The sequence below is a fragment of the Mercenaria mercenaria genome, chromosome 9 (genome assembly GCF_021730395.1).
Source record: "Mercenaria mercenaria strain notata chromosome 9, MADL_Memer_1, whole genome shotgun sequence".
Classification (NCBI taxonomy): Eukaryota; Metazoa; Mollusca; class Bivalvia; order Venerida; family Veneridae; genus Mercenaria; species Mercenaria mercenaria.
The window spans coordinates 29,496,556-29,510,167 of record NC_069369.1 but is presented as its reverse complement, the minus strand read 5'-3'; the positions used below and the strand labels follow the sequence as shown (position 1 = coordinate 29,510,167).

At 35.9% G+C, this 13,612-nt stretch overlaps 1 protein-coding gene across 1 annotated transcript in view; it reads right to left on the bottom strand.

Moving 5' to 3' along the window:
* Positions 1-13,612, bottom strand: part of LOC123546810 (uncharacterized) — a 60,535-nt gene that overhangs the window by 24,322 nt on the left and 22,601 nt on the right. Inside the window, exons 2-5 of the mRNA XM_045333381.2 lie at positions 9,515-9,687; positions 8,609-8,635; positions 7,067-7,261; positions 368-478 (exon numbers count right to left, since the gene is read on the bottom strand). Coding sequence (XP_045189316.1) covers positions 368-478; positions 7,067-7,261; positions 8,609-8,635; positions 9,515-9,669 — 488 coding nt within the window. The 5' untranslated portion in view covers positions 9,670-9,687. The remainder of the gene's footprint in view (positions 1-367; positions 479-7,066; positions 7,262-8,608; positions 8,636-9,514; positions 9,688-13,612) is intronic.

Here is a 13,612-nt window from a genome sequence, read left to right as displayed (position 1 = left end):
ATACTAATTTATAACACTTAATATTTCCCTTACTGAAATATTCTATTTTCATGGTCATTTTTACTTATTCTACTTTAATGTAAATCACTTAATCTTACTTGAAAATACATAATGGAGCCGCACCATGAGAAAACCAACATAGTACATTTGCGACCAGCATGGATTCAGACCAGCCTGCGCAGTCTGATCAGGATCCATCTGTTCACTTTCAAAGCCTTTTTGCAATTAGAGATGCACAGGCTGGTCTGGATCCATGCTGGTCGCAAATGCACTATGTTGGTTCTCTCATAGTGCGGCTCATATTCTTTTCTGCTTGTTGTGAAAGGCAGAAGACAGGACGAAATGGTCCATGTTACAGCTAGCTTACCCTGAGCCAGTATTGAGTTCCCCTGTAGAGGGATACTTGGGTAGTGTGTCATACTGGGGAGGTATCTCTGACTGTCTATCTCGCTGGTGACGCTGATGCCTTTCTCTATCTCTGAAATTCAAGATATATGTATGAATGTCAAAAATTACAAGTGACCAAATATTGCAGTTGCAATACAGAAGTCCCCTACTGACGGAAAACTTTGTTAGTGTTCATCCCTTGTGGTTGTTGGCAACAGTGTTGGTATCGTATGCAGGGAAACTGAAGCATTTGTGGACACACCTACCAAATCTGCAATAAAAGTGTATGGTAATAAAAGTCCACCACTGACAAGTAAGGTCAGTAGGTCATGTTTTAGAAAGGTTCTGTGTAGCAATAAAAAAATCATTCAATGCAATTAAAAGTTCTGGAGCAGAAAGCATTATACTTGACCTCAATGGTAACTTTGACCTCTGACTGACAGGCATGGTTATGGGGAACATGTGTGTGAGTGTATATAAAAATGCTTCAAGGCATTTAGAAGCTAAGGAACAAAAAACATTTTTACAATTTTTACTTGACCTTGAACAGTGACCTCGAACTTTAACCGACAAGCATAGATAATGTGCTGACACAATGTCTCATCATGGGGAACATTTGTGTGTAGCGTTAAGATACTGTAAGTGTATATGAATTCGCAGAGACAAATTTTCGCGGGACGGTCCATTTTCGGCATCGTAGATATATTTGCGCAATTTTGAATTCGCGGAGACATAGGCTTAAAATCATAAATTTGCTCACAGCAAATTGTCCACTCAAGACTCTTCTACAAGAGTTTTAACTCACATAAAACACGGATGAATCAGGACAATGTCACGGATCAGTCATAGGTATACAACGGTACATAGTTAGCCAAGCCGTGACACGCTACATATACGTCTCTGATAGTTTAGACATAACAATTGTGTTTCAGTCAACACCTACATATACAAACAATGAAATGTTCTATAACAATGTATTATAGTCAATTAACATGTCAAGCATCATCAACAAGAGGGCCATGATGGCCCTATATCGCTCACCTGTGTACCATTGCTCTTAATGATAAGATCAATTTTGACATAGATCACACAGGCATACACATTAAATATCATTAGGATAAATATTTTCTTGTAACAGTCCCTTTTGACCTATGGGTCACGTACTAGTCAGGGCCAATCTCCATACCAAGTTTGAGGGTCCGAGGCTCAAATGTTGCATTTTTGTACTAGCATGACTATTCCTTACCCTGGAAGACTTAAATAACATTTAAAACCAATCTCATTAGATGCTGCTGAGGTATATTCATTTACATAAAATAAAGGGAGGTAATTTGTCGTAAATTCAGTCAAAAGTTATCTACCCTGAGTGTCCGAGTCAATCTGATGGCATAAATGAAACTTCAGAAAAAAGTATCTTCAGTGGTTACTGAGATACACCCATTATAATTTGAAACAAAGTGAGGTAATTTGAAATAAATCAGTCTATAGTTATCTACCCTGATTGTCTCAGTTCAACTAATGACAATAATGAAATTTCAATTGAGTCCTATAAATACATACTGAGATAAATCCATTTTTATTAAAATCAGGGGAGGTAATCATGCATTGGTATATGCATGTAGAAGATACAAGCCTTTACAACAATATATTAGAAAAGTAAGTAAAAGTAGAAAATTCTTACCATGAAAGACATAAATAATGTTTCAAACCAATCTCATTAGAAGCTGCTAGGTATATTCATTTACATAAAAAGTAAAGGGAGGTAATTTGTTATAAATTCAGTCAATATGTATCTTCACTGATTGTACAGGTCCATCTGATGGCATATTGAAATTTCAGATCATAATCTTCATTAGTTATGGAGATATACCCATTTTCATTTGAAACAAGGCAGTCTGAAAGACAGCTAAATCCCCCGCCACTGCTATGGATATAGACTTACACAGTCTGTTGAGATTAAACATTTCCCATTATTATTATTTTTTTTTTTAAATATATATCAAATTTTCTGTAGCTCCCTTTTACTGTGGCTTATCTCAACAGACTTATAAAATGCGATTTCGGCTTACATAACCTCGATGAGGATTCATCAGTGTCCTAACAGTACAAAGATTTATTGCCCAATGAACAAGTCAGTGTTATGCCATTACCACTGACCACAAGGTAATAAATGAGGCTTAAAACTCCAGCCAGATGTTGAGCTGAGAGAAAATAAACTCTGCTGCTCCATAAACAAGATACAAGTTTTATGTGAGTATTAAACTAGATTGTGTGCAAAAATGGAGAATAAAATGTATAGGTAATTCATATATAAGTTTGCAATTTTATTAACAAGATCAACATGAAAGTGTATTTACATATTTCCTATCATTGTTTCTGGAACATTTATTATGGAATTTGACTGCCTAAGATAGTAAGGTAACTAAAATGGAATTTAAAACACCGACCAAACCGGTATCAAGAATTCAGTTGCCACCTACAAGTAGGAAAACACTGTGTATCATGTGTGGGAAAATAATTAAAGATCCATCGGACAGACTGCGACTATTCCATAAAACAGGGAAAACTTCTCACTGCTTACTAATTGAAAAGCTTCTTTGTGTTGAAATAAGTGACACATACAGTTTTGCTGACCATGCTTGCAAATGTTGTATGCGAAAGGTAGTTTTTGCAGAGAACAAGTTAATTAAAATGAAAGAATTATTCATGCAAACACAGTCAAATTTAATGAATCTCATGGAACTGTATCACAGAAAAGGATGTTAACTACAGGCAAACCAGATTCTAAGCGACCTCTTTTTTCACCCAGTAGCAATGAACCAGCTTTATTACAGGTCAGTATTTTATTAACCATAGTTAATACATATTATTACAAGAATCCTTATTACCGTACTAATTATTTACTGGTCAATAGTGCAACACATGTTTGCCTAAAGACAAAACCATAAAAATAGCTATGCTTATAAAACATACAACATTTCCCGAACGGCTTGCCAGTAAACAGTAAAAATTATTACATGACTCCTTTTATAGATTGTCGATCCATAGTTTGTGCTATTGGCTGGTCTATAGTTAAACACTAAATTTCAATGAAATAATTTGTTCGAGTTCCATAATGCTTTAGATTTTCATCTTAAAAACAGATGAAATGGCTTTCCATGTAGATGTTATGCATAATTACATGGTTAGAAAAGCACTCCCTACTTCTGATATTGCATATGAACTCTTATAGTTAGAGTATTAAAGGGAGGTTATACAAAACAATAGTCAATAAAACATTCTATCATATTCACGAATATTCAAACCTTTGACAAATTTTAAAGAAAGTTAATATCAAAAATAGGATTTAACAAGAAAGACTGCTGAGTAAAATGCTGTACTGTCCCTTCAACACATCACTAAGGACCTGATGGTTAGTGGTTTTTGAATCTAGGTCAGATAGATAGAGTGCCTTTATTCCTCTGGACAGAAGACTTTTCTCCTGCGACTTCATTAAAGACACAAGAGGTGACACAACAATGCAACATATTTCAGGCAGAATTTTACTATCCCGTTGGTAGCTTTGCACAAATGGTGCAATTTCGAATGTTAAGGATTTTCCGCTGCCAGTTGGGGAACAAAAAAATACATCCTTTCCAGATAAATAGCCTTCTACTACTTCTTTCTGATTTTCACGAATATTTGTATATCCTAGTTGTTGTAGTCCATATGCTATTGCTTCTTCCATATTACATACAAAATCTTCATGAAAAAGTTAAAATCACATCCCTTAAACCACTTTTAAATTTATCATTAAATAGGCTTAATTTTAGCTATGATCGAAAAACAATTCTGCACATATAAACTTTCAGATTGATATGATTTTCTGAAGTTGCCAACTACATGTACATGTCTATATATATTAGAATTATTGTTGGTCAGTTAGAGACAGAGGCTAGAGATATTGTAAATTTTATGAGAAAGTGGTATCAGAGAGGATTTTATGGCCAAGTGCTTTACAGGTAATGACTCTAACGACTGATGCCAGTCTACTATGGATAGTGAAAGGGTAAAACCTTTGATTTTAGCTGTGACCTTGACCTTGAACTGACACGGCTGACTCATGAATTCTGCACAACGTCTTGATGAGGTGATCATTTGACCAAAGTTTGATGAAAATCCTTCAAGGGGTTTAGGAGATACAGAGCTGAAACCTTTGACCTTCAGTTGTGACCTTGACCTTGAGTTGACATGGCTGACTCATGAGTTCTTGATGAGGTGATAATTTGACCAAAGTTTGATGAAAATCCTTCAAGGGGTTAAGGAGATACAGAGTGGACACCAAATGGAAGGCTCAAACCTTCGACCCTTAGTTGTGACCTTGACCTTGAGCTGGCATGGTTGACTCATAATTTCTGCACATCTTCTTGATGAGGTAATCATTTGACCCAGGTTTTATAAAATTCCTTCAAGGGGTTTAGGAGATATAGAGTGGACACGAAATGGAAGGCTCAAACCTTTGACCTTCAGTTGTGACCTTGACCTTGAGCTGACATGGCTGACTCATAAGTTCTGCACATCGCCTTGATGAGGTGATCGTTTGACCCAAGTTTGATGAAAATCCTTCAAGGGGTTTAGGAGATATAGAGCGGACACAAAATGGAAGGTTCAAACCTTTGACCCTAAGTTGTGACCTTGACCTTGAGCCGGCATGACTGACTCATGGGTTCTGCACATCGTCTTGGTGAGGTGATCATTTGACCCAAGTTTTATCAAATTCCTTCAAGCGGTTTAAGAGATATAGAGCGGACACAAAATGGAAGGCTCAAACCTTTGACCTTGAGTTGTGACCTTGACCTTGAGCCAGCATGGCTGACTCATGGGTTCTGCACATCGTCTTGATGAGGTGATCATTTGACCCAAGTTTTATAAAATTCCTTCAAGGGGTTTAGGAGATATAGAGCAGACACAAAATGGCAGGCTCAAACCTTTGACCTTGAGTTGTGACCTTGACCTTGAACCGACAAGGCTGACTCATGGGTTCTGCACATCGTCTTGATGAGGTGATCATTTGACCCAAGTTTCATGAAAATCCTTCAAGGGGTTTAGGAAATATTGACCGGACACGAATTTGTTACGGACGGAAGGACTGACGGAAGGACGGACAGAAGAATGGACAGAAGGACGGACGCAGACCATTCCTATAATCCCTCCGCCACGGCGGGGGATTAATAAAGGGAGGAAATTTGAAATAAAATCAGCCAATAGTTATCTATCCTGATTGTCTGAGTCCAACTAATGACAATAATGAAATTTCAAATGAGTCCTATAAGTACTTACTGATATAAATCCATTTTGATTAAAATCAGTGGAGGTAATCAGATATAAAATAACTCCAGAACCTATGATTGGACCTGACAGATTCATCATGGAATCCAAGATTTATTGTGGTTGAAGATATTTTGCAAGTTTTTATCAAATCAAATCATAAATGAAGTCTCTATATGTCTGCAAAAGCCAAAATAGCAAATTTTGGACCTTTAAGAGGCCATTACCCTTGAACCCATGATGGGATCTGGCCAGTTTTTGAAAAGAAATACAAGATATTATGCCAATACAAGTTGTGTGCAAGTTTGATTAAAATCCATTGCAAAATGTGGTTTCTTTTGTGTTCACAAGCAAAAAATAGCAAATTTTGTCCCTTTAAGGGGCCATAACTCTGAAACCCATGATGGGATCTGGCCAGTTTTCGAAAGGAATCGAGATATTATGCCAATACAAGTTGTGTGCAAGTTTTATTAAAGGTGATTGCAAAATGTTGTATCTATCATGATCACAAGCCAAAATAGCAAATTTTGACTCTTTTAGGGGCCATAATTCTCGAACCCATGATGGGATGTTGCCCCTTAAAGGGCCAAAAATTGCTATTTTGTATCGGGTCACTGTGACCTTGACCTTTGACCTACTGACCTCAAAATTAATAGGGGTTATCTGCTGGTTATGATCAACCTCCCTATCAACTTTCATGATGCTTGGCCCAAGCGTTCTCGAGTTATCATCCGGAAACGGATTGGTCCACATAAAGACTGACCGACATCTGCAAAACAATATACCCTTCTCCTTCTTGAAGAGGGCATAAACATCAAAGACCAGTTAAAGCCTATACCCTTCCTAGCACCTTCTGAATATCTTGACAGATTTATGATATGATTTGGGTAAAAATGACTTCTGCAGACTTGGAAAAATGGAACCATTGGCATAAGCAAGATGCAAAGTGTCTCATGGAAGCTAATAAAACAGCTATACTACAAAATGACAGGACAGTTTAAGGCCATTCCTCAGTAATTGTATTTTCACAGCATGATCTACAAACTGTTTTAAATCTGAATCCATTCCATACTTTTTAGTATATTTTGAAGTTTTAAAAATACCACTAAATAAATGTCTTGCAGTATAGAAAGAAAATGTAGTCTAAACTTAACTAAAAGTAGCAACATTAATTCAATAAAGTATTAAAAAAGGTAAACACGAAAGACTTTGCCTCAAAAATGTCACTATGAATTTGTTGCTGTAAAAGCAAAAAAGATATTGATTTCCTCAACTTTTTATGCTAGTCATGTATAATTACAATCACAGAAACACAATAGATTACAGTTATTCTGTGGTTGGTATTTAAACCTGCTCATGATGAACAACTGACCTCTGTAGTGTCCCTGGTGCACTCGCAGTTCCCCGGGCACCTCTGCGATAACGCTGATCTCTATCAAGATTCAGTGAGGCAGTGCGAGCATCTCTATTGGCTCGGCTTGATAGCAATGGCGTATCCCTGTTGTGTGATAACTGACGCAAACTCAGAGAAGCACGGCGAATTGAGTTATAACCAATCAACTGAGTCCTTCAAATAAAAAACATACAGATACATTTATTTACCTTGAAATATTATGTAGTCATCTTCATATTTTCAAATTCAACCATACGAACAACTTCAAATTTTACAGATTAAACAGAAACATGGTCTCTGTGGTCAAGAGATTGTTGTCACTGACTTTGAATCACTTGCCCTGCAGTGGGTTTGAAACCCAGCTTCGGACATATACATTTTTCATATGAGGATGCTATGGAGGTAGTTCTGCACGTTTGGATGAAAATTTTTTCTAACATGTAGAATTTGATTAAACCCTGATTTTTCAAAACTTCAGAATATGCTTAGAAAAGTCAGCGAATAAAAAAGATAGGGTCATGAGCTTGATTTTTTGCTAGACTGATTTAAAAAATTTGGACCTCACGCAAGTTTTCAAAGTGGGAGTCGATGGGAAAATCACAATTTTCATAACAATTTTGCAAATAGAAATTTTTCTACAATGTAGATTCAAATGAAACTTCTCACTGCCGTAAATAATCATATGGCCTATGAAATGGTAAAATAAAATGTATAGGTCTGTGTGCTTATTTTTGAGAAATTTGCCCATGATTAAAGTGATCCACACATTTCAAGCTGGTTTTAAGTCATTATTTTGAATTATTCAACGTATCACATATATGTTTTAATATCATTTTTTAACTTTAGAAAGATAGTAATTTTGTCATTGTATATACATTTACTCACTGATTGCCATTAATTCATAAAATGATTTTCATTTCCGTACGCCGAATCCAGGCTTTATTCTAAGTTTTCCAGATAAATGACGTTACACCATCACTTCCGATTTATCAAATGTGCAGAACTACCTTAAGCTGGCTTTCAGAAGAAAGCGGTGCCTGCTTCTGTCTGAAATAATCTTCAGACAGGCACCTAGGGTCTTCCTCCACTTTAAAGTTGGAAAATCAGTGTAACTTAAAACATACAAATAAAATCAGAAAATGACCTGTAACATATAATACAAAAGAATTTTACTCTGTACTTCAAACCATATACCGGTACAACTGCCTAAGGTTTAATTGGTAAGAACTTAAATTTTCACCATAAAACCATGGCAATGTTTTGAAATGACTTAAAACGTTAACCTGCTGGTGGCAGATGATTCTGCCTTTGCGACCAGTGCAGACCAAGATCAGCCTGCACATCCGTGCAGTCTGATCATGATCAGCACTGTTCGCTATTCAGTCAGTAAATTTTCAGTGCAAACCCCTTTGAATAATAAATGGTATGGTCCAAATTGAAAGATGGACCAGTCCATTATAGAAATACAGCAGGGTAAGGGTTAAAACATTAACCTGTAGATATTTAGAGGACTATACTTACTCATCATTAATGGGGTCTGCCTTCTTCCTGTAAAAGAAATTTAATATCAGAAGACAAAACTTTGTATACAATTACATACTTATAGAATAAAACAATGACACAGCTGTTGCAGACAATGAATGTAGATATTACATATTTAGTACATGCTGTCAAATGGAAATCCTTCAACTACAGCCCTGAAAGACCATTGAATAATAAATGCATAATTAAGGCTGTTGAGTGAATATAAAGAAAAGACAATAGCTGTCTGTAAATCACACATTCCCTCATGAAAGACTATCTGTGGAACCTTGTGTGTAATTTTCAGTTTCAAATAAGCGTGCTGTGACCTTGACATTTGACTTAGGCACGATTGATCTTTATTTATTAAGGGGAAACTGTTTTCAGTCTACAGGTGAATGTAACCTTGACCTTTGATCTACAACCCCAAAAACAAAGGGGTCATCTACTGATCACACAACAGTCTGACAACTGTCGCCCAACCAATGCTTTAGTTATTGAGCAGGAATGTTTTTCAGTTTCAAGATCACTGTGACCTTGAACTTTGACCTCCTGACATCCAGATCAATACAGGTCATCTACTGATCATTATGCAATCATCCTATGAAGCCTGACCACTAGGTATTTATCATAAACAAAATGATCTACAGACAAACCAACAATGAACAAAACAATATACCCCACTCTTCTTCAAGGGGGCAATATCAAGTAAGAAATATCTTGGTTACTTGAAGAATCAAATACAGTATCTTTGTACTAGAAGAGATGGTGGGATTTTATTACTTGTAAATGTTGGTTAAGTTATTCATGTATGTGATAATAATCATTTACGTAGGTGTATCTGTACTGATATGAATTCTCCACCTCTCATGTAATGACGGGCAAAAATATATCTGGTGGCCTTACCTCTTACAGGCAGAGCAGCACATCAGTACACTTGTAATGAAGACAATTGTAAACAGCAGTGCCCCTGGGATAACAACAATATACACAAACTCCCAAAACATGTCTCTGCATCTCCCATCTCCACAATCATACTCTGATATGCTCTCAATCTCCATTGCTCTCCGTTTCTATGGCTGCAAAGATGATATATAAAAATATATGTTTATGTTGCGGTATGGAACATTTTTTCCAAACAGAGTTTTTCAAACAAAGTTAGGACACTGATACATTGACAATAACTGTCAATGCTGGATCACAACTACACACTCTTGACTATGAGGTCAGAGACCACCAATTCAAAAAAGTACAGGGAACAAGCAAATTCAATGAATTGGTATCCCCCGCCGAAAGGGTTTGTGGTGAGGAATGGCAAAAAAATATATCCGGCAAAAAGTTAAGGATGTTAATAAGAAGCAAATAATTTCATTAGTCAAAATCAATTTAACAGAAAACAAATGTTTAATTAAAGAGTACATAATAAATGTATGATACTTGGATCCTGACTAAAGAATTTATTTTGAATGGGATATGCTTACTGTAATAAGCTTAGCTTTTAAAATTAAATGCAGTTAATTGAAATATGAGCTTGAAGTTTAACTGGAACGAAATATTGTCTTTGAGTGGTTTGGCACCAGGTGTTGTTGTTTAACATGTACAGATGTCCTTATGAGAACACTGGTAAGATATCTTGAACATGACTGAGGGCAAGGCTTGTGCAGACACAACTTAACATGTTGAAGGTATGAACATTTAAAAAAAAAAAAAAAAAAAAAAATGGAAATATATATATGTATATATGTTTATTTTTTAAGGGTGTGGGGGTGCCGGGGAACTGGAGAGGAAACAAAATTTCACATGTTGATTATAAATATTGATGGAAAATTAAAAATGAAAAACAAGAGGGTCATGATGACCCTGGATCGCTCACCAGAGTAATATGAGCTACATGTTTCTAATGTCAAACTGATGATTTTTAGAAATTTTTTGGAAGATTTTCCGATGTACAATCAAGTAACCCCTGGGGCAGGGCCAATTTTACCCCGGGGATCATGATTTGAACAAAGTTTGTAGAAGTCTACTTAGTCTAGGAAATGTTACATATCAAAAATCTAAGATCTAGGCCTTCTGGTTTATTTTTAGCAAATTTATGAAGATTTCCCTATGTACAATTAAGTAACCCCTGGGGCTGGGTCAATTTGACCCTGGGGGGGTCAAGATTTGAACCAATTTTGTAGAGGTCCACTAGGCAATGCTACATGTCAAATATCTAAGCTCTAGGCCTTCTGGTTTATCTTAAGGTATTAGATCACTAATAGAGAACCTCCATTTTGAAGAGTATTCAATTCCTACCATACACCTACTTTGACAGCAATTCTTAGGGGAGCGTAGGTTCAAGCCCTATTTGGACCAATTTTACTACTTAAACAGAAGGGGTAGAGTTACACATCTTTAAAAATATTGAGTTACACACGGTGAAAGTTCTCTATTTTGCTTTCACTCTTAGCTTATATATTGTGGAAGAAATTTAGGTAGGTTTACGTCTGCCCTAAGGTTATATTTAAATGGAGTTAGCAAAATTCAAAACAGAAACACAGCATTCGACCTCATTTTTTCAATATTGAAGTATGAATTCTGTCTCTTTAAATCCATTTACTTGAGGCAACATAGAAAAAAAATGATATTGACATTTTTATTTTGTGTTTTATTGTTGTTTACCAATAGTTTGATGTTTCATTAATTTAAATTAATGGTAAAATGAGTTCTCTGCAAACGTTTTGGATTGTGGCTATCAATTTGAAATTAATCTGTACTTGAGCTTAAGGAGATACCATAAAATATATAAAAAAACGGCACAGTAAAAGTTGTTTAAAAATTGCAAATTAGTGCAAAACACGGTTACCTTTAAGAATATACCAAGCAAAGGCCATTTTGTAACATTACTATTAGTGCTCTAATACCTTAAGAAAATTTTGAAGATTTTCCAATGTACAATCAAGTAACCCTGGGGCGAGGCCAATTTTAACTCGGGGATCATGATTTGAACAAAGTTTGTAGAAGTCTACTAGGAAATGTTACATATCAAATATCTAAGATCTAGGCCTTCTGGTTTATTTTTAGCAAATTTATGAAGATTTCCCTATGTACAATCAAGTAACCCCTGGGGCTGGGTCAATTTGACCCTGGGGGTCAAGATTTGAACCAATTTTGTAGAGGTCCACTAGGCAATGCTACATGTCAAATATCTAAGCTCTAGGCCTTCTGGTTTATTTTAAGAAAATTTTGAAGATTTTTCTATGTACAAACAAGTAACCCCATGGGGCGGGGTCAATTTGATCCCGGGGGTCATGATTTGAACCAATTTTGTAGAAGTCCACTAGGCAATGCTACATGTCAAATATCTAAGATCTAGGCCTTCTAGTTTATTTTTAGAAATTTTTTGAAGATTTTTCTATGTAAAATCAAGTGACCCCTGGGGCGGGGTCAATTTTGACCCCAGGGGTGATGATTTGAACAAATTTTGTAGAGGTCTACTAGGTAATGCTACATGTGAAATATCTAAGCTCTAGGCCTTCTGGTTTATTTTTAGAAAATTTTTGAAGATTTTCCTAGGTAAAATCAAGTGACCCATGGGGCGGGGTCAATTTTGACCCCGGGGTAATGATTTGAATAACTTTAGTAGAGGTCCAGTAGGCAATGCTACAAGTCAAATATCTAAGCTCTAGGACTTCTGGTTTTTGAGAAGAAGATTTTTAAAGATTTTCCTATGTAAAATCAAGTGACCCCTAGGGCGGGGTCAATTTTGACCCCGTGGTCACCCCGGGTGACCAAGGCAAGTGGGCGACCAGGTGTGGGTGCGCAACTTCGCATGTTTATAATAAATGTTCACAGAAAAGAATGAAAGAAATTTAATGAAATTCTGCCAAATGGCAAGTTTCTTATGTACAAATATGTGGATTTTTAGACAATTAAAGGGCAATAACTCTGCAGTTACAAAAGAAATCCATACGAAATTGTGTGTGCACAACCACATTATAGTGCTCTAAATTCTGTTAAAGTTTCATAGTTCAAGGTCAAATATATCAAAAGTTATGATGCAGAAAGGACTCCGGACACTATCATATGCTTTTAGCCTACATTTTGAAGGCATAATGCTCATTAAGTATTTAAACAATACACAAATCGTTTCAAGTCTGTGATAAACCAATGTGTTAGTTAACTTATTAAAGCAGAAACTGGTTTGTATCTGTTCCTATCAAGATGTTTTTCTTATTTTATCTAGGCAAGGGTATATTTTCTTGAAAAAATAAAATGTTTAATTTCCGTAAAAATATAATGTCATCACTTTACGGAAGTTTTAAATATATGAACTCCAGTCGAATAAAGTGACAAAATTTGTTTATTTAAGGGGAAAAAAGCATTTTAAGATTAAAATCCTATAAATAGATAAAAAAGAGAATGATATTTTTGCAAACAACCTGTACTTGATTTATCTATACACTGTTCGTAATGTAAAGTTATTGATGCATTACATGTGTGAATAGGTATACATGTATAAGTGACCGGTCAGTTTTATTACAGTGCAATCTGACTTAAGTACTTGATCTTCTAAACGAAGATCTGAGAACGACCCATTCACATTCGTCTTCTGTATATTTTGGATTTCCAGTATTGCTATTTTTATTTTATCCAATCAGACGATTTGTTCGAATGTCAAAGAGTAAGAAAAATGTGCAGTCATTCCAGGGCTTGAACTCGGGACCCCTCGCTTACAAAGCAAGTGGCCTACCGACTGAACTAACCGGCTATCTGATACGTTACGACATAAGAATTGTAAATATCAAAAGTCAAGGCTACATGTAGATTTGCAAGATGTTGTAAGTTAGGCTCTGATTGGCTAGCGAAGGGTCTTCAGAACGAGGCAATGAATAGGTCGTTCTCAGATCCTATGCGTAGCGTAATAGGAGATGTACTTTAGTCAGATTGTATTACAGTGGTTCTGGTAGTTATTTAAGTACATGTACATGTCTGTATAGCTCTGTTATAAGTGATGACAGATAT